This window comes from Erithacus rubecula (genome assembly GCF_903797595.1).
Source record: "Erithacus rubecula genome assembly, chromosome: 5".
Taxonomy (NCBI): Eukaryota; Metazoa; Chordata; class Aves; order Passeriformes; family Muscicapidae; genus Erithacus; species Erithacus rubecula.
The window spans coordinates 27,755,151-27,776,748 of record NC_136687.1 but is presented as its reverse complement, the minus strand read 5'-3'; the positions used below and the strand labels follow the sequence as shown (position 1 = coordinate 27,776,748).

The 21,598-nt window shown below is 40.0% G+C and overlaps 1 protein-coding gene across 4 annotated transcripts in view; it reads left to right on the top strand.

Annotated features, from left to right (window-relative positions):
• Nucleotides 1–18,169, top strand: part of MTUS1 (microtubule associated scaffold protein 1) — a 115,595-nt gene extending 97,426 nt beyond the window's left edge. For 3 of the 4 annotated variants that reach the window (XM_079306721.1, XM_079306720.1, XM_079306722.1), the window contains 8 exons: nucleotides 2,865–2,931; nucleotides 10,803–11,017; nucleotides 11,542–11,647; nucleotides 12,571–12,644; nucleotides 12,749–12,844; nucleotides 15,347–15,463; nucleotides 16,640–16,737; nucleotides 17,492–18,169. In XM_079306721.1, the coding sequence (XP_079162847.1) occupies nucleotides 2,865–2,931; nucleotides 10,803–11,017; nucleotides 11,542–11,647; nucleotides 12,571–12,644; nucleotides 12,749–12,844; nucleotides 15,347–15,463; nucleotides 16,640–16,737; nucleotides 17,492–17,708 (990 nt within the window). In that variant the 3' untranslated portion in view covers nucleotides 17,709–18,169. Of the gene's footprint in view, nucleotides 1–1,821; nucleotides 2,122–2,864; nucleotides 2,932–10,802; nucleotides 11,018–11,541; nucleotides 11,648–12,570; nucleotides 12,645–12,748; nucleotides 12,845–15,346; nucleotides 15,464–16,639; nucleotides 16,738–17,491 lie in introns of those variants that run through there. The other variant, XM_079306723.1, reaches the window with a different exon arrangement.
• Nucleotides 18,170–21,598: the final 3,429 nt, after the last annotated feature.

Below are 21,598 nucleotides of genomic sequence, written 5' to 3'. Positions count from 1 at the left end.
ATTTTTCAACTCCAGTTAAGCATAAACTAGAAGGTTGCTGGATATTCCAGCCCAGCGCATATGCATACCTGTCTTTAAGTACTGAAGATAGGACCTTACTGGATTATTCAAGTGCTTTTGGTATTTTACTGCATTTAGATTTCAGTTTTTGGAAACTAGAAGTTTTCTCAGGGAAACCTCCATACCTGCAGCTTCAGTTCTCTCTTAGATAAAAGTGTACTAAGTTAACCCCTAGTCAGTCTGACTACTTTAGGGGGCTGCTTATCCATGTGAGGAACTTAGTCTTCTTATTTTAGGCTGGCAGGTTTTTTCTGAATGTATTTGTGAGCAGTAGGTGATGATACAAATCCATCTGGATTTCTTGGATTTGTTAAACCTATGAATGGAAAGCTGAACTGAGGCAAAAGGTTAAACAACACCAGTAAAAAACAACAGTACTTTGGAGCAGCAGGAAACATGAAAAGGATTACTAGAACAGTGTTATTTGATTTTGTTTTGGATTTTTAGTCTTGGTCTCTTGTTAGTCCTTAGTGTGTGCTGATTGCACATGCCCTTTTCTCATCAAATTTCTGTAACTGAAAGCAAATATAAAATGTGTATACCATGAATAAGCCTTTTGGAAACACTGAACAAAAATGTTAGCATGTCCAAAGGGTCTGCAGTATGGTACAGCCACTAGGGAGAGTTTGAGATGTTTTACTAACAGAGTGGGCTGGAAGAAAGCAGGATGTGTCCCAGAGTGCAAGGATGCAGCTCAACTCACTGCAGCATTCCCATTTTCATCAGCAGACGCTGTGTCCACGGTGGCAACACTGGCTTTGAACTGAGTGAGATGACTCATCTTTCCTTTCTGTGCAGAGAAGGGGGGAAGAGCAGGGCAAGTCCTTTCCATAACTGAGCTCTTTGCTCTCCTGAGAATTTACCGTGGAGGGTGAGGCGTGGTTTTCAATCTTAGCCCATTGACACTGTAAAAAGCCTTTAAGTGCTTAATATAAAACTGCAACACAGCTGCTTAATGGCCCTACCAAAGCATAAAGTGTCCAAAAAATTGTTAAGGCTGCTTAAATTGAATGATTAAAAGAGAATCTTTCTCATACAAGGTCTAAAATGTAAATATTTTCAATAAAGGGCTGGCAGTTTCTTCTAACCAGCTTTTACAGCTGCATGATAATTTCCTAAAACTTGCAAATGAGTGTGTAGCATAAAAATTACTCATTTTGATTGGTCTTGTGTCAGACCTTAATACATGGCTAGGTTTTGAGTGCTCATTCTTTCTAGTTTTTCGTAAGACTGGTGTTTTTCATTGCTTTATTTGTTCTGCAGGCATGCAGAGTGTTCCCTGCCTCCAGGACAGGGTGCTCTCAAGATGTAAGCCTGTGGCCAGGCTGCAGTGAGACTGACCAAGGGCAAAGGGGGAATTTGCTGTATGGTGAGGTTTCCCTGGGGAGAACCAGCTGTAGGTGTGGCTCGACCAGTCTGCAGATTCATCTGCTGTGCTCAGTTGTGGACAAGTCTGTGTGATTTTTGTTGTTCTTCTCCCCAATATATCCTCGCTAAAGGAAAAGCATGCAAAGTGAGTTTCAAGCTGTTTGCGTGCCTGTTTGGGGCTATTGAACATAAGCCTGGGCATTGACAGCAGCAAAGCCGCTGTATTTGTGCCTCTCCCATTCAGCTTAGGCCTCCTGTGCCTTATTTTTGCATCAACAAATTAAGCGTGAAAGCAGCGTACAGCAAGCTCGAAGCAGCTAAAAATAAGCTCGGTTATCTGCAGGGAGGGCAGTGATTCACTCAGTGATCCCGGCTGCCGTCGGAGCAAGCGGAGATCGATCGATCTAATGTCTCGGCTCGCCTTTCATAAAAGAAGGGCTGTGGCTTTAAGTGATCGCTGGCTGCTTGTGCCAATTGCAGGAGCTGCAGTATCTGCCGCTGTCAGGAGCGCTGGGCGCGGAGGCAGGATAACCTGCGGAGGCAAGGTCCAGCTCGGCCCCGCCAGACCTGCCCGGCTCGGTGCTGCCGCCGCCGCCCGCGCGTCGCCGATGAGGGGCGGGGGGCTGCCGGCGCTGCGAGATGGGCTGCTCCAGCAGCAGGCTGTGCCTCTATTCGCAGTGTGCTGCAGCAAGGGTAATGAGGGTTTGTTTGGCAGGGAGCCGGCCGGGAGCGCGGTGAGGCGCCCTGCGAGCCGGGCGGTGCGCGGTGCTGCCCGCCGTGCCGGTGCCGCTGCCGGGGCTGTGCCTGCCCTCCCGGTGCGGGGCTGGGGCACGGCGGCCTGCCAGGGCACAGCTCCTGGGGAAAGCAGGGAGATGGGTGCTTCTGCTTTGTTATGATCTGTTCACACATTCCTTGTGATTCTTAACACCATCTTAACATTAAGAGCTGAGAGCAGCAGGGTGGGTTGTATTCAACTTTGAACAGGCTGTGCCTTTTCTTCATGGAAGAATGACCGTTTAGCAAAGTTCTTGGTTTTGTGTTTGAGTAAGCTTAAGATAAATATTTAATGCATGCCTCTTTCACATATACACTGTACTTTTGTGTCCTTGACAGATATCACTTCATTTGTTCTGGAGGCTTATGTTGCTACACCCACCATAAAATATATAATTAATTGCTTCAAAGTAGGATTTTAATTGCAGATCTATCCTGGAAAAAGCTGTTCTTTGTTTTAAAGTATAACTTCCTTAACAACAGAAGAACATCTGTGTATATTGTAACAGCTGAACTGTTATCCTAAATGAGTCATATCTTGGCTTCTTGCTCCTGCCTCTTGTTTTTCCTACAGAACACATGTAGGTTAATTATTGGAAGGTGCTCTGCTCAGATCACTAGTAACCAAATGTTTGGGGTTTTTTGTTCTTTTCTCTCTGCAGAGGGAGGAAGCATTGAAGCAGCGGAAAGAGTTATCTCAAGAATTAGTTAATCTTCGAGGAGAGCTAGGTAAGCATTTATTTTTTTATTCCTTTCTTGAGAACAGAAATGCAACAAAGCACATCTGCAGAAGACAGATGCCCTGTATTGTAATGGCAGTCATTTAATTCCCTGACTGAATTCTGCTCAGATGCTTTAAGTGCTGCAGAGCCCTGACAGCGTGACCCCAGGTTCAGTGAATTCCTGGCGCTGATCTGACTGCGCCTTGCGGGGCCTCCTTACAAAACATGCGGCTGATGACCGAAGCACTCACTTCTAAAAAATGGGAGGGTGGCTGACAGCATGTATACTTTTGTTTGATCCCTAACTTGTGTGCTGTCTTGTAGAGATTTGCTGGCAAAAAAATTCATAAACTTGTAAAACATACCATGCAAAATCTGCATTTTTGCCTTAGTGACCTTTAGGTGAATGAGTGTAAAATTAACAGAAGGAAATGCTTCCAGGCTGATCAGATTAAGTCTTTGAACTCATCCTAGTGGACAGCTATAACATGAAATTGAGCTGTAGTGTGCAGGGGCTGGTTTTGCCGACTTTGAAGCTTGATTTAACTGCATTTAGTGGTAACTCCATGTAATGTGTTTGACCTTAGCAGTTGTTCCAGGGAGGTCTCAGTAGAGGCTGGCTTTGAAAGAGCTTGGCCTTCCCCTGCCTTTGCATCTTGCAGTCCTCCTTGTGCCAGCATTGCTACTGGGGCAGCCATGCCCCCACCAATGCAGTGAGCTGTCTGGGGGCCTAAGCCAGCTGAAACTATTGGCTGGTAGTGCTGTTTTGCCAAAGCTGACTGGCCTGACTTCAGTATGTGATTGAAGGAGCACTGGGACTGGAGCAGAGAAAGGGGAAGGAGTAGCAGGGTGCAGCGTTGTGTTTCCCATCAGCTGGTGTTTCTATTACCCTAAAAGTGAAAACAGGACTAGAGTTTTAATGTGGAAATGGCCTTATTGTGTCACTAAGAAGTTGTATTATAAACTTTATAAACCAGATTTCTTTTTATTTATGTACTTAATGTGATTCTCTGAGCAACCTCACATGTTTACCTCAAGAAAATGCCGTCAGAAGGATTGCTATCAGAGCAAGAAAGTCTTGCATCTTCAATATTGTTTTTTCCTTTATCAACCTAGGTACCATGTTTATCACTTATCTAGAAAGGGAAAATTCTGCTTAAATGGGTAGACCAAAAGCTGGTCAACATTTTTTGCCCATTACCACATTTGAGGGTTTTGGTGGAGTTTGGGTTTTTTTGCAAGCTTAGTTCTTTGTGAGGATGCCTCATGCTTAAATGAGCTTTCCATAAACTTGTTATCTTCCTGCTTTGATTAGCAGCCCGCTGAGCTCATAAATGAGACTCCCATTGCAAGCCATTCAATAGGCTGATAACTAGAAAAAACTTTAAATGCAACTGTGCCTGATGGATCTGTGACAGCCGAGTGCACAGAACTCTCAGACAGGGATGCTGGCTGATGTGCTGGATGACATTGTCAGCTGTTCCCCTCATGGAGCTGACCTTCCTGGGTCAGTCCTGCAGGAGCATCTGAATGGCAGCCTGGGGCTCACTTCCCTTTGTGAGGTTTCCAGACCATGGTTTCATGAAGCATTTATTTATCTTCATGCAGCTTCATTGTCATAACCACGTCACGTCTAGCCTGTCTGTACTGCTCTCCTCAGCATGTAAAGGGAGTGGATTTAATTACAGAAATGAAAAACTACCCAGGTCTTCAATTCTTATCTAGCTTTAAAAAGAACTGTTTTGTTTTGGGTTTTTTTTAATGTTAAATTAATAATTTGTTGACAAGGTGTGAGAAAAGCATTCTTATAACAGTAGCTTTGGCTGAAAATAATCTGCTTAAATACATACCTGCTAATCAGCTTTCTGTTGACACTGTTAAATGGATACTGTGGAACTTAAGATTTCCATAGGCTGTTTTGACGTAAGTACTGTGAATTTTTATCCATGGTATAATATAAGCATAGGTTTGCTGGGAAAGTTAAATGCTGTTTGAATGTTACTTTGGCTGTGTAGACCTTTTTGTGGATTCTCAGCTGCTATGTTTTTAATGACTGTTGGTTTGGGGACAGGCAGTCTCAGAGTAGGAACCAGGTGTGCCCAGCCCAGTGTAGCCTGTTCCCTGAGTTTGAGAGGAACATGAAGTTTCCTGCAGCTTTTATCCTGCATAGTTTAGACTTCTTAGTGTTTTGCTTTGAAGTTTAATTGTGTATATTCCCAAGCTCTTTGATTTCCCTTGCAAGACCAAGTGGACTTGCTGACATATGGTCTGTTTTGCTGAGATATTGTGTATGACCTTTTCTACCAAAACACCTTTTGTTTAATGGCTTGAATATGCATTCTGGTCCCAGAATGTTTTTGGCAGCCACCATGTGACTGTGCCAGCCATGGGGCTGATGGCTACCAGGCAATGCTTTCTGCTCTCAGTAGCTGGAAACATGTGGGAAGATCAGCAGTGTTGGGTGTTTGGGGATGGGCTTTTCCAAGGGCAGTTCAAATTCAGTAACAGTTGCATTCTGAATTTGGGCTTCCTTAAAATCTCCAGCTACAAAGACTAAACTTTGTGGTTTGAATGTAACCACCATAGTTCTGAGAGCCTGGAGCAGCTAGGGATGTCTTGCTTGTCAACTGTTTCATTTCTTCAGATGCAAGCTAGTGCCTAAACTTCCAGTTACTTGTTTAATTAACTGAGTAAAAATTGCAAGGCCTCCATATTTCTTGAGAGGTGCGAAACTATCCCTCCCAATTAACTGCGCTCCAAATTGTTTCAAGCCTCCTCATAACCACGCTGGATGTGATCCAGCTCGGTCCTGCTACACAACAGCAGGTGCAAAGCAGACTCAGCCTGTGAGCACCTTTGAACATTGCCGTTCATGAGCCTTTCTCCATGGCCTGTGTGTACCCTGGGCAGGCAGCCAACGCCAAACCCCTCTCTCTCACCTCCAGCTGCTAAGTGGCAATTGATAAACTGTATTTTCTTCAGAATAACTTCATGTTCTTTTTTATTAATAAATTATCTTCAAGATGTGTTGGAAGTTCAGATAGAAGAGACTGTTTTGTTTTACGGTGAATGTGATTTGCTTTTCTGATTAAGGTGATCCTAAAAAATACTTTAATAATAGGTAAGTGTTTCTTTCACTTATTTGAGACAGGGCCTGACTTGCCACACTTCATAGACTTTACTGTTTACCTGCTTGAACACTCTGTCACTTGTGCTGTGTGCAGCATATGGGATGTGAATTTACTTCCTGGCAAAGAAGTGAATCCTTCACGTTATTTATTCAATTATACCTGCTTAAATGTTGCTTAAAGCAGGCATTTTTGGCTACCTGCCTTGTCTAACTTGCCCATGAACACAAATACACAATGTGGTTTAATGTCCTCTAGAGTTAGTCTCATTATGGAAGTTTATGACCAAGAGAAACTTGGTCATAAACTTGAAAGCATGTTTGGGTAGAAGAATTTTCAGTATTGAGAATCTGCTAATACCATAAATAAATTACTATATACATATAAAAATATATATTGTATAGAGAAGGAAATGAGCTTGTCTCTAGTAGACTTACTGGTCAAGTGAACATGCAGCTTGCAGTGTGAAATACAAGGTTTGAGCAATTAAGACTTAGTGCAGTGTAATACCACATAGTACTAAATACTTGGGTTTTTTTGTGGTAATTATCCCCATTTCACATCTCCCACATCTATTAAAATTCTGACAGTTTACTGTCCTAGTGAACTCTGGTTTCGAATTTCAGACAGTCTAATGGCTTTTCATAAATCATAACCAGGCCAGTAAGTGACTTAGACAATTTTATGAAGATAACTACTGTTGGCAAACAATTCAGGGTCCAAAATTCCCTTTTTGTAGTTTATCTTAGAGCTATGGTTATGGTAGCTTTTAGGGGAATGTAAGTTGGAAAGAGTTTTATCTAAGCAGTTTAGCCATAAGTGCTGAATTGGATGATGATTTTATAATTAGAATAAGGTAAAAAATGTGAAAGGAGATGCTTCACAATTTTAAGGTCTTACCTCTTGGCTACTTTCGTGAAAATACAAAATAGCTTTTTTTTGGAGCTAGAAAGGCAACTTTTGTATTCCTTTCCTTCAGCTTCAGCAACTGTAGCTGTGGTTTGGATATGCTGCTGTTTGCACCCTTGCAGGGAGTTGCCTTGTGCCTGGCTCTCCATACTGCTCTTGCAGGCATTTGTTTTATCATCTGGGCACTTAAAAAGCTTTGTAGTGAAATGCCCAAGGTGCAAGTGGCTGCTGTTAACTGTTACAAGTAAAGGGTGATTTTACATGTCAAAACCAGCATTTATGATCTGAAGATTTACTGTTGCCAAATCTCAAAAACTTTCCATGATTTCCAAAGGTCATGGTCTGGCCCAAAAGAACCAGGCTGCTCATTTATAATTATAATTATTATAATTAGAGGTGTTAAGAAGACTAAAAACACAGATTAATCTTGCTCCATGTTGTACTAATACAACATGGAGAGACAGGGAGAGACAGTAGTATGATTGGGAAGAGAGGCTGAGACAACCAAGTGGACAAAAATATTAATATTTGGAAGAAAAATATAATAATGGCTCTGCTATATGAAAAAAGAAGTAAAAATTGCTTCTGGCTGCCATGTATAGCATTCTGTACACACTATCCTCAAAACTTTAGTGTTACAGGTAAAACTGAACAAACTTCACAGACAAATTCATCTTTTCATCTCTATGGCTTGATTTTTCCCTGAAATGCTGTTGGACCGTTTGTTTTCCATTGGTTTGGTTTGCTTTTTTTTTTTTTTTTTGGTTGGTTGGTTTTTGGGGGTGGTTTGGTTTGGTTTTTGCTTGTGGGGTGGGGTTTTTTTGTTTGGTTTTTTTTTTTTGGCCTAAAGAAGATGTGGAATTGTGAAGGAAAGCACTTCAAGAAGGGAAAGGAAACATAGTAGTAGTGTACAAAAACTCTGAAGTATGCATTTCAGGTATCTGAAAGAGATGAGAAGTTGAAATAGATTTGTGTGTTTGATACTGGAAGAGCACATGTCCCAGTTACCCAGTTACAAATTTTTCCTCCAAGTTAGTTTAGCATGGGTTCAGTGAGAATACTCTTCAGTTGAGTAGCAGTCGAATTGGTTAATCAGTGGCTACATGGCAAATTAAGGAATTTTGGACAAATCACGAAAAAGGCAACTTTCTTAAAAAAAGGCAGAGCAGTCATAAAATACGTGATGCAGTCTGCAAGTGGCTAGGGCTGCACAGAATATTGCTGCAGATGTTTGAACCTTGAGTATTCAGACAAGCTTTGGTTTAATGGGACATCTCATAATTTCAAATTACCAATTCTTTAGTTGGTGTTTTTCTGAAGCGTTACATGGTCAGTTTCTTGCCATCACCATGATACTGAGAGCTCACTGGTTGTGTAGTAGTTCTGCTTCTTGTTTGGATGGAAAGGATTTAAGTCAGGCTCGGGATCTGCAAGGAAGCGTTGCAGCCTCCAGCTTTGTGGAGGCCAGAGCTATCTGTACTTTAACAACCTTTAACTGCCAGCACAAGTTTTAGAAGTCTTTTGTTTGCCTTTGTAACATTAGTCTTCTCATAAATCTGAATTGCAAAGTGCCTGAAGGGGAACTGATGCGTCTGTTTTCTTTGACAAAGGCGTGGTTAGCCATTTGCTTTTTTCTGAAATGCTTTGCATCATCTGAAGTTCAGCGTGCTGACATTTAAAGATAAGGCAACGATAGGCAGCACATTCTCTGTCTAACTGGAGACAGATTAATAGCTCTGGCCTTGCAAATAAGGAATTTGATGCTTCTTCCTCTGTTAGTTTTAAATGAAGTGGATCATTTGAAGCATTTTGCTGCAGTTACCTCAACTGAGCCATGCAAGTCACCTGCCTCTCAGCTATGCCCTTACTCTGCTATAGAAGGTCAGCTCCATCTGCATGTGGTTGGCTGTGTAATTCCTCCATTTGGCTTGCTACCTGGTTCTTGGCATTGTAAAATAATGTCACCTAACAATGATGTTATCTCTTCTCCAAAAATGCAGAATATATATATTCAATAACTTTGTGCTGCTGTGATATGGTAGAAGAGTGAAAGCAAATTTTTTTCCCCTTTCCCTAAGGGAGCAGTTTTAAGAAAAGTTCATGGAAGGAGTAAAGATAGGGGATAAAAACTTCTTTTGGTGCTGGTTGGTGCAGAAAGTGGCAAAACCTGTGAAATCTGCAACTGTGAGTTGCAGAGAATGTTGTGGTTTCAGCTGAGCCTCTGTTGCATGGTTGCCAATCAGAGAATGAAGAGCTTGGTCTAAATCTGTCCAGATCAGCAGATCTTTCACACAGACACAGCATAGCTAAGCTTGCTGTTAAGTCTAATTCAGGAAGACACACATGCAGATTGATTGCCATACAGTACAGCTTACTCTCTTAACACTTTCTAATTCCACTGCAGGTTCCAAGTGATTGGTAGCAGGGCCAAGACTCCTTACAGTTCCCTTAAAAGAGAGTGCAAGTATCATCCATCAAGTTACTCACATGCTTTTAATGAGCTGTAGCAAAGAAGAGTAAGACACGTGTAACTTGAGGCACTCTGCTGGGGCAGGCTTCTTTCCCTTGAGCTGACCTATTACTGCTTTGGGAATCAGTCCTTGAAGATACTGTAATTTATTTATCTTAAGGCTCAAACACAGTTGTGATGAGAATTTCCTGTACTGCCTGTAAAAAAATCCTTGCCTCTTCCCATGCTTTTGCATAGAGTTTATGTTTAATATAAATTGGGTATATTATATTTAATATAACTTGGGCAGTGTGCCAGTCTGCTGTGAAGTGCATGTATGCATGACTTCCCCTGCCTTTGAAGATCCAGTTAACATTTTAGCTGATTTTTCTCTTAAGCAGCCACCCATCTGACTAATTTATTTCAAACAATAGTACTAGAGTCTGTATAGAACCAGTTTTGCTCAAGGTCAGTGACCACACACTTTGTGTTAGAGATGCTGTTTCACCTTGCTTCCAGCCTTTGGGTGCAGCTGGAACTGCATAAGGTGCTTGCTGCAGTCATGTTAACAGCAGGAGGGTGACGACTCCTGTTCAGGCCTGGCTGGCTGGACTTGGGAATGCTGCATTTCAAACTCAAAAATGCAGTTGCTACTTCCATTCTGCCTTCCAAGCAGCTGCACATATGGGGAGACGAACCTTCTTAGCAGACCTGTGGTAATGCAGATGTAGAGAATTGCACAGCATTTCTCTTTTCTTAATTCTCTGCACTTTTTGCCTAAAACTATTCTCTGTCTTGCATATTTAAATATCTCAGGCATAAACACATGAGCAGTACCTTCCAGATTGGCAGATGTGTATCAGGCTGTCCATGTCAAACTACAATTACTTCTTTGCTGTATATCTGAGTGTGGGTGTCATTAAGCATATTGTTTTCAGGATATTGAGACAGTCAAATTTAGGTAAGTGGTTTTATGTCAAAAAGTGAAGAACTCTGACAAATATTCTACTGAAATGGGATCAAATAAGGTAAAGTAGAAAATGCTATTAGTCTTTTTATTGGAGCTCTTCAGTGTTTTTCATGAGACATTCCTTCTTCCATGTCATGTCAATCTGTCACACTTGTGCTTTTTATGTGGGCTCCTGGATTGACTGGATTCAATTAATTCTCAGTCTAAGAAACACAGAATTTGGTATTTTTGTGAAGATCTTTTCATGTGCCCTTGGAGGCACACATTTAATGGATAAATCAGATTTGTCTTTGTGCATAACCATGTTGCTGTGCAATGTGTTCACTGGTTTTAACACCTGTAAATGAAGATGTGACTTTAGTATTGATCCAATCCCTTTTTTTTTCTTTTTTTCTTTTTTTTTTAAATTTTGACATCTTCAGTAACCACTTCTGCAGCTTGTGAAAAATTGGAAAGAGACAGGAATGAACTGCAAGTTGCTTATGAAGGGCTTTTGCAGAAGTTAAACCAGCAACATCATGATGACTTAGCTGAGCTGGAGGAGAGGCTTAAACAGTTCTACACTGCAGAATGTGAGAAACTCCAAAGTATCTGCATTGAGGAAGCTGAAAAGTACAAAGCCCAACTCCAGGAGCAGGTGTGTAAAACATTCACAGTAGAAAAGTTCTCTAGCAACTGCTTTCTGCTACAAAGGAGCCTTCAGAAAATCCTGGGTTTTGCTAATAACAGTTATTTTATTTAATGTGAAATTCCACTTCATTGCAGCAATAAAAATGCTGCATACTAAGCTGTACAGCTCTTAAGCTTATGTTTAAATGTGGTAGAGATTTGTTGAGTTCTGAGATTTATTAATTTCTAGAGCTCCATGTGATATTTGAGTCAGCTTGAGTTTTAAGATTTACAGAAACACACCTGCCTTCTGAACTTGCTTTACAACTCCATGTGTGTGACACATGCACACATTATCCTGTTGGTAGTTGTAAACTGTAAGGCATCACTCTCATTTATTAAGTCTTGTACATAACTTAGCTTCTACTTTTGAATCATGCTAGACCATTTAAAATGTATTTGACATAGTGCATGAAGGCATTGAAACAATGCTTTAAACAAGGGTTAAGTTGTTACATGTAAGGGGAGAAAAATCATGTTGTCATGTTGCAGGTGGACAATTTAAATACCACACATGAAAGTTTTAAGCTGGAACTTGAAAACAGACACTCGGAAAAAGTAGAGGAGCTGAAAAAGGAGTATGAATCCTCTTTCTCAGGCAAGTATTTTGCACTTAACTATATATGCTATAGTACTGCTAGTCACAAAGAAAGATATTCAGGCATTGTGTCCACTTCACTGTTCTTTGTAGCCAGCTACCTTTAAAAACATTGGCTGAATTCCTTCCTTTGGAACTGATAAATCTTATTTTACATACAGCAAAAACCATGATCCTTTGTAGTTGAGTGAAGCTCTATAAAAAGTTTGAGTGGAAATTACTTTCTTGCAGTAAAAGATACCTGAATTGCCTCAAAATCTCAAGTGACTAAATAATTCCTCCCATTCCCTAGGTCCATCAGGAGCACCTCAAAATTGAAAATGAGGATAAGTAGGGTTGTGTGCTTTCCATAATGATGTGGAAATGTTGAGAAATACACACTGTGGCAGAGGTGTTTTTTAGGGAGGGGGTGGTGACTTGCTTAGGTTTAAATGACTTTGCATCTTTTCAACTCCATTTGATAGCTGAGTTCCCAGTGGTACTTTTTTTGTCTTGAAGACTGGTCACAGTTCCATTGCTTTCAAAGAGCAAACTGGCATCCAAAGTAGGAAAATAAATGTTTTTCTAGTAGTTCATGGGAGACACAATTTCAATTTTTACTGTTTCCTTCTATAAACTCAACTTTTGCCAGATGTGGCCTGTGCTTAGTAAGTCCATTTGTTGCATGCAGATGAATGCTCTCAAAACTGACAGGCTGTCCACTAATGAAATGGAAATTTCAGGGGACAATCAGCAAATCTGAAGTGGGAATAAATCTGATACTTCATACATGCTTTGCATCAGTTAATGATAAATGTTATTTCTGTGTTGCCATCTACTGTATCTATGCATATATACATAGGCTGGCTCTTCAGGCTGTTTCTTTTCAAAGAATTTTCATGTCTTACGTGGTAATAAAACTCTGCAAAAATATTTTTTTTTAGAGCTCAAGAGTTCCCATGAATCTGAAAGAAAGTCACTTGAAGATTCCTTTAAAGAGAAGCAGGAATTGCTGGAGGTTTGTTAAGGGCTGGGTTCATTGCAACAGTTTAAAACTTGAAAAGCAGTTTGGAGATGTGCACTGAATTCTTTGCCTAATGATACAATATATTTGCATTTCAGAAAAAAATCGATGAACTAAAAAGTGAAAACAACTCTCTGAGTGAGAAGCTGAAATTAGAAGAACAAAAACAAATAGCCAAAGAAAAAGCCAATCTTGTAAGTCCTGATATTCCATATAAATGTGGATGAACAGATCTTCCCTGGTTTTACTGCATAATGCAAAAGATTTGCAATGAAGGCTGAGAGGGCTCCCATACTTAATAATATTTTTTTTGTAAATGGCTCACCTGCCAGAAGTTTTTTGGAAGCACCATGATGCTGTGTATTAACTTTACCATTATAATTCTATAAAGCTGTTGAGTATCTAATCAGGGGTGTTAATAATAGCCTAAGCTAAATTTAAGACCTATGTGTGTTACAGGAGTTGTACTACAGCATTTTTCTGGACAGTTGGTAACTGTTGTACCGTTGACAGGTACTGTTGTGTTGTGACAGTGTGGGCTTGCATCACTATTGCAAAGCTCATTTCTAATACATTTATTCAAACACTGATTCATATTTTTTGCTGATCTATCCTTCAAAGAAACTTTTTTGTCCTGCCTTTCCTCCCAAGGTGCTGTTGCCTCTGATGCTCCTGGGACAGAAATGTGTTCTGAGAGGGTTTTTTTTTAAATGCACTGGGTGGAGGGGGGGTAGACACAAACATGCTTATCTTTCTGGATAAGAAAGTAAGTGGAATACCAGTAGTATTGCTTATTCCACAAAGAGAAATTCCATGCTTAAAGACTCACTTAGGATGCCTCCAGTGGAAGTTGCCCTAGTTTTCACTGGAATTTGTTTTATTTTGTTTTGTTTCTTTTTGCTTATTCTAGTAGCAGGACTGAGCTGCCACAAGAAGAATCTGCAACTGCAATATGTTGCTGTGGCAGTGGGAGTTTGAACTGTAATGCCACAGGCATGCTCAGATGTTGCTTAAGTAAAAAAGAGCAATACTCAAGTCCCTTTACATAGCTGCAAATGTGCTTTGTGCTTTCCTGACAGTACAAGATGCATGATAAGCTTGAGACTTGTTTTGAAAAGCACCAGTTTGACTCAGCATACTCTTCAGCACTAAACACAAATTCTGCCGTATCAGAATTCCCAAGAGACCTTTGAAGACAGACATGTATTTCCACCTCTCTGGTATCATTTAGATAGTGACACTTGATATTTCCAGGTTTTTTGCTAAAATCTTGTGTAGGCCTTTCAGTCTTTTTATTTGGCTGTGTGCTCTCCTCTGAGTAGCTAATGTGGGGACTCAGACTTAACTTTAAAAACACATTTTAAGACCATTGGACTTGAGGAGGGAATGCAAATAAATTGACTATTGAGCATACTGTAAGCTACATTTAAACTTTACAGGATTGCCTTTCTTGCTAGCTCCCAGATTCCATGTTAGTCATAAAATAGGAACAAATTGCTGCCTGCCTTCACTGAGGCAGCACAGCATGCTTTACCCATGCACAGACTTCTCAGAAGTTAAACAAGAACCACTAATGCAACAGGCCTTAAAAACAAGTGGGTGAATGAACTGTGTATGTGATGGAGCCCCTATTACCTGTGACATGTCCTGGCCCTGTTCTGGGACCACACCCCACAAAACTGCAGGCATTGCCCTCCTGTCTGAGGTTTCTGCTGTGGCAGTGAAGCTGTTACTCAGTGCAGTGCACCTGTGTTCTTACCCAAATGCACTAAAACAAGTTTTGTTTGATTTTGAAGATAAACTTAGTTACACAACATGCTTAATCATTGATTGATTTCAGCTCATGTTCCATTCTCACTGCCTGGAAATGGACCAATACTTGCTTTATTTTTTCTTTTTTTTTGGCTGTGACTGCCTAGAAATGCAGAGAATATGTTGTGCTCTGCAGTGTTTGAATGGTTTCTTACCATCTGGAAAACAGCTCTTACCCGGCTCTGGTCTCCTCCTGCTTTCCCTTCCACCTCCCAGAAAACAATAGAAAAAGGAAAAATTAAAAAAGTCCTAACATGCTATATTGTAGATAAGTCATGGATGTGCATCAATGCAAGATTTGTATGCATAATTGCATTTTCAGGCTTCACCAGAATGTAAAACCAAAAACTTTTAATTTCAGCTTATGAGTCAGCTACCTTCAGACTCAAACCAAGGATGATAAGCTACAGTCAAGTTCAGAACTTAAACTTCTGGTGCTTTTTTGAACTATTCCAGTGCCTGAAAACATTTGAAATGTTTACTCTAATTATCTCTTGGGATGGGTTATGAGTAATATGAAATAAATTTTGGAACTCCTAGCCTTAAGGCCTTTGGGCACTCCTGCAAAACAAGTTTTGCTGTGACAGCACAGCATTCATGCCTTCCTTTGATTCACAAGGGTTTTTCTTGTCTGTTCATTAAGTGTTTTCCTAACAGCTTCTAATGAAGCAACTGCAACTGTCCACCTACCCTGAAGGACAAACAAAAACTGAGGAGCAAGTGATATAAGAGCTTGTTATTTACTCTAGTGTTTGAGTTGACACCACTTAGAACAAATACCTCATTACCATAATTATTTTCTTGTTTTTTTCTAAATAGCAGAGAAACATCTAAATTATTCCTGAAATTTGGGGTACTAAGCAAACTCTCTGGCAATCTTTCAGAAAAACCCACAGATTATATACCTGGAACAGGAGCTGGAAAGTTTGAAAGCAGTGCTGGAGATCAAGAATGAGAAACTCCATCAACAGGATATAAAGTTAATGAAGATGGAAAAGCTGGTGAGTGTTCCTTGGGGTCTGGCAGCCTGCAGCTGTCTCTGACTTGTGTTCCTACAATGAACTTGGGCTGGACAGACTTATATGCAAGAATTAATATTTTGGGTTTAAAAGGAAACAGGAATTCATGGTGGGACATGCTCACATTGCAGGTACAGCTTTGGGATATATGTCAAGAGGGGAAAAGAATGGCCTGATGCTCTAAATGACATTTTAACATCTTGAGACAACTGCTGGTTTGCATGAACTGTTGCTATGTTAGTACAGATTATTTGGGAGCCTCTTCCCCCAAAGAACAAAATCCTTACCTGCTACATTGCTCAATTGGTATGGAAGATAGATTGCAGTGTCAGGAAAACATTAACAAGGAAGTGATCCTAATTTAATAAGAAGGGATCAAATATGAAATGCAGTAAGTCTTGATTAGCTTAGGCAAATCATTTTAGCTGTTAAGCTCTTTGTTTAGCTGTGTGGCTGTCTTCCTGACCTGTGTGTAATTCCATGTGAAAAGTCAGTTTTGGAGGTGAGATTTGTAATCATTGAGCATGCTCTTATTTGTGACAGGACAGGGTCCTTCTCCTGGGTAGGGCCTTTAAACACTGTGGTAATACTTGCTTAAGCAAGAGTTTAATGAGGAAGTATAGAAAGAGGTTTGGATACAAAGGAACCCATTCATGTCAGTTTTTCAGGATTGTGCAGCAGTTACCTATTGTGCAGTATGTTACCCTAGTCTACACTTACTATTGGCCACAGTGTAGAAGGCCTTGGACCATCCAGCCACTTAATCAGTTTTTCCTTTTGTTTTGGATAACAGCAACATGCAATCAGAGAAGCAATAGGGAAAGCTGTTTACTGAGGGGAACTCTTGAATTTGTCATGTCATTGCTAGACAGTCCTCTGTCTAGAAAGGCACTACAGTGTCTAAAACTGCTGCCCATCACTGGCAGAAGTTACTGGAATGTGCTGGTTAACAGTAGATCCCTTATCCAGTCCTCCTTGTTGGCATCTGATCAGCACAAGTTGCCAAGTGCCAGTGTTAGGCAAAGATAAGGTAAGTAGGATGCTTTTTATGTTCTGTACCAAGTTCTGCAAACTCCAGATTTCCAAGGTCTGTGATAGCTCAGAATCTTGATGAATGCATGTATGGATTTTATTTCAAATTGTGACCTTCTTTCCAAGGTGGAGAACAACACAGTCTTAATGGATAAATTAAAGAAGGTTCAGCAAGAAAACGAAGAATTAAAAGCTCGGATGGACAAACACATGGAGCTTTCAAGGTGAAAAATATCTGTGGACATTTAAGATGCCCTTAATCAGGGGGAAGGGGTTTCTGTGACAAGAAAGAAAATTCTGCTAAAGTATTGTTCAATTTTGTAGTACTCTGTGAAAGAACACATCCATTTCTTCCCCACTTGTCTCTCTACAAATGTGCATTCCTTTGTAGAGTAACACGCAGGAATATTTTGAAAGGGGGGTAAAGCTTTAGTATGTTCTTCAGTACCTCCAGTATTTTAGGGAAGAAAAAGCAACTCAGAAATATTATCATACAAAGATTGTCCCTTTTAACTGACTTGTAAGCTAGACCTGGGTCATACTTAAAACCACTTCAGTGAGTGATTTGTTCCCAGTTTAGATCACTGTGGTTTATTTAGCAATAACAGTAATATTTAACATGAATGAAACAGGTCTGAGGTCCACCTAATGATTGCTTAAATGACTCTTCCAGTGTGAAGGAATCTGTAGCTTCTTGAGCTGAACCTGCAACAAGACCCAAAGGCTCCAGCACAGCCATTTAAAAGCATGTGTCACTTTAAGCTGGACAAGCCTTACTTTTCAGATGCTTTTTCAGGGATGTTTCTTACTGGGACTTTCTCCTGCTTTCTGCAAGCTACCAGTTTAAATATAGCTAGGATGAGAACATGCTCAGTAATTCAGTTGTGAGGTTTATGCAATTTCAAACCTTTCTTTAAGTTTCAATACTGCAGCCTCCAAGTTGGGTTATATGTTCTGATGTAAATCTTCCATTTGCAGGCAACTTTCTACAGAGCAAGCTGTTTTACAGGAGTCATTAGAGAAAGAATCAAAAGTAAACAAACGCCTGTCAATGGAAAATGAAGAACTTTTGTGGAAATTGCACAATGGTGACCTATGCAGCCCAAGAAAACTGTCTCCCAGTTCTTCATCTGTGCCTCTTCAGTCCCCACGGAATTCTGGTAACTTCTCTAGTCCTGCAGTGTCACCGAGATGACATCTCTTGAGAGAAAGAGGGGCCTGTATTTCATTTCTGATCTGCAGAGCCTTTCCTAACTTTAACCACAGGAGCAAGAGCTATATTAGCCGCCTATGACAGCGAAACATAACTGGAAAGTATTTGGTGCAAAAACAGCGATAGGAGACTGTGAATATGGGAGTAAGACATTCACTCCTCCCAAAAAGACTTATGACCTCTATGGACATCGTTGCACAAAGCACTTATAGAGCAAGAAAAGACTTGTTTGTTGCCTTTTCACCTAACCATAAGAAGCTCAGGGGCTTAGAGATAAAGATCACAACCTTTATAATATGTTCCTTATCACCGACACTTTTTTAAGGCTGTGTGTGTGAGTGTGTGTGTGTGTGCCGCGGGTGAAATGGGTGTAACACACTGTGCGTGTGTCTAATGCTGCCTTCTTTGCTGTGTATATAATAAAGGATGAAACCTGACAACTATCCATTGACATGTACTTCCTTGATACTGCTCTCAGTATGCATGCTTAACACAGTACCCTTGCCTGGCAGTGAGGAGAAACTATATGTAGGATAGTTTCCTTCATCGTTCAGGCTGGTAAAAAAATGGCATGAAGACTGTTGTCAACTGACTCATTAGTGTCTTGGCCAACTTGAGTATGCACCTTTCAATTAACTTTAAAAACAAATTGAATTGCAGCCATATTTTGCATAAGTTCTTGGTTTCATGTCCATGCATAACTCTGCTATTTCTGAAGAGAACTTTTTTTGCAGGGTGCAATGGATTTTGGATTTTAAATCAATAGATTTGTAGTCAGAACCACAAGGTCAAGGTGAGAAGTTCTTAGCTGGGTTGCAAGTTTATAGAAGCCTAGACCTAGCATCTTACCTGCTGAAAAGGAAGAACTAATTTCTCCAAAATAGCATGTCTGTTCCTGAGGATAAACAAGATGTAAATTTGAAAACCAAAGAGAAAAATGCAATAATAGTTACTAGGTGCATTCTTAATTCAGTTCTCAAGAAGATTCAGAAATTAGTGAATTCCGACATAGCTGGTGACACACTTTGCCTTTTTAAGTATTAGCATTTGTATTAACTTTCCTCAGGGTTGGCTAAATTCACCTGAGGATGAGGTTGTATCTGTGTATTTTATCTTGCTACTCCTGCCACACATTTCGTATTAGACTGAAGGATATTGGTGCTTTGACAGTTCATCAGGTGAAGAATCCTGTACAAGAGATTCTATAGAGTAGGGGAAAAAGTTGTCCTGGCTGCTGGAACTGGAGGATGAGGTTGTCAGCATTTCTGGAAATATCACATGCTGAGTTTTGGCTTCAGCAGGGTAATTGGATAGCCTTGCTCCACCCTTGATCAGACCTGTTTAAGATGACTGCTCTGTATCTTCTAAACCAGGTTCAGCTTTAAATTAGCCTTAGACGATACTACTGATGCTTACAGTAGCTTGGGCTTCAAAGCAGGGCCAGGACATCGTTACACTGCTGGTTAGCTAATGCTGGTAACTGAGTTTCCCTGTCTTTTTCAGTAGCTTAGAGACAGGAATGGAGGGTCTGGGAAAGCAGTTAGGGAAGTCAGCTGGAGAACCACTTCAAACTATTTTACCTTAAACTTGCAAAATCTTGGCTAGTAATGAGGAACACAGACATAGAAACAAGATTGTTAACAGTGCTCCTACAGTATGTAAATTCATAATATATTTAAACTTGCAATTGACTGTTTCATCATTAAATTTACTTAAACCTCTCAAAATGTATAAGTTAAGGTGCCATTTCTATGGAACATTATACTTTCTTTTAATCCTTTTTAGGGCACTGTACATACCACTTATTAGTGGTGTCAGAACTTAAAATGTTTACTAGGAGGTTCAAATTTTACTATGAAAATCCTATGTTGGTTACAACTTGGCTTTAAGTATGTCTTGGAACATTCTTACTTTCTATAGTCAAAGAGATTTGATGGCATGTATTTCAGTTGAATGCTTTACGATAAATTTTTTGTACCAACTGAAGGATTTTTCTTCTGCTTCTGTTAGCAAATGATCTTTAATCTAAGGAGGAACATTTTTCCAGCTACTAAAAACTCTTAGTATCTACTTGGCACAGCAAAACAGCAATGGTGAAGCTTCACAGCAGAAATTGTTAGTGTTCAGCTAATCCTCAGAAAATTTTCCCCTTGTTATTCCACTTGTAGGTAGAAGATAAGTGGAGCTTGCTTGTGATTCTTCAGAACATGCTGCAGGTGAGAAAAGTCAGAGTTAGAGGTTAGCAGTGTAACAGGTCCTGTTATAAGGACACTTACCTAGCCACAAATAAGAACTTCATCACTTTAGTTGCAGTGCAATGCCTCAAATAAAACATGCAAGCAGAGTGCACACAGATGTTTGAAGGTCAAAAATGGCATAGTCCTTCCTGTAGCAAGAGCAGGGAAAACTTTTCCAGACTAACACATGGAAAAGTAAGTATAGTAGATAATATAAAGACTGTTAATTTGTTACCTCCACAATACAGGAGACTCTTCAGGTCTACACTGCTTGCAAGTAGAATCTTTAATGCTTTGACGAAGAAATGAAGACTGCTTGTATGTAGAAATCAGGTTACAGAAATATCTGTTTAATGTTTGTCTTGTTGCTCTCAACAAATTAAATAATTCTGATAATCTGTAAATACTGTTCCAATGCTTTTTTCTGTTTGAGTATTAATATTTCAAGCTTTAACTTAAGTACTATGTGTTAGTAAAGGCTTTGTTCAATCCAATAACTTCTACATATTTTGAGTTTTTTCTTTAGCCTACATAAGGTTTTCTTCAGGAAAAGCTGGAAAACTGCTCACCATCATCATAAGCCAAACATCAAGTAATTGAATAAGAGATTTTCTTCAGGTACTCAACTTGACTCTCAGTTCCAGCTCTAATGATAAGTTTCAGAGGAAGCTATGATGACATTTAACAGCTGTACCATATAGTTTGTTGCCATTTGAACTATTCATAGTATGGTTCACCTTCAGTACTTTTCTCTGAAGGTCACTGTATGAGTTGCACTGTATTTTCTATAAAATTTGAGGTGAATAATTTCCTTGAGCTAACTAAACACTTGATGTTTCTCATTACTAACACCAAAGACACTTCCATGTAAACTGGTGTCGTGCAATTCATGCAGGAAATTCCTTCCAGACAGTAACTAATCACTGATCTTGTCTGACAGCCAAGAAATCATTTAGGACTGAGCTGCAGCTAAAAAGGTCATCATAAAGTTGGGATAACCACTGAAATATAAGAAAAAAATACCTTCTGACTATTGCTGCTGCCTTGCCTTAGAAGAGCAGTGGCACAGGTATGGAAATGGAAATACCAGCACTGGCAGCTTTAGGCATGTAACTTTGACAAGTCACTTAAATTTCATTTCCAGGGCTTCATTCTCTTATCCTGTCACTGTTCATTTATGTAGAAATGTGCAATTAACCATGTCAGTGTAACATCAGCTCTGCCCAAAAGGCTTTTGGTAAAATAAAAACTATGTAAAATACACAGTAAAAGAATTCTCATAGTTTTCAAGTACAAGAATTATTTTGATGCTTGAAGGGAGGGTGAGGACAGACAGGACAGACAGGATGTGACACCCACCAAAACTCTTCCTTAGAGGCACTGCTTCTGTCTCAGTCTTGAGACCTGCAAGTGATGGTTACATATAACCATTACACCTCAGGGGACTACTCAAGCAATGAATTTACACCATCTTTTCCTCTCCTGCCAAACTGTCATCAAGGCAGTGATGCCTCTCCACTGTGCTGTTGAACAAGTGTGGCCAGGTGACGATCTCCCACTTCCCAGAGACTTTGAAGGAAATTAATTGTTGAATTATAGTCTCAAATGCACTTTGAAATTCAAAAAGCTGGCAGA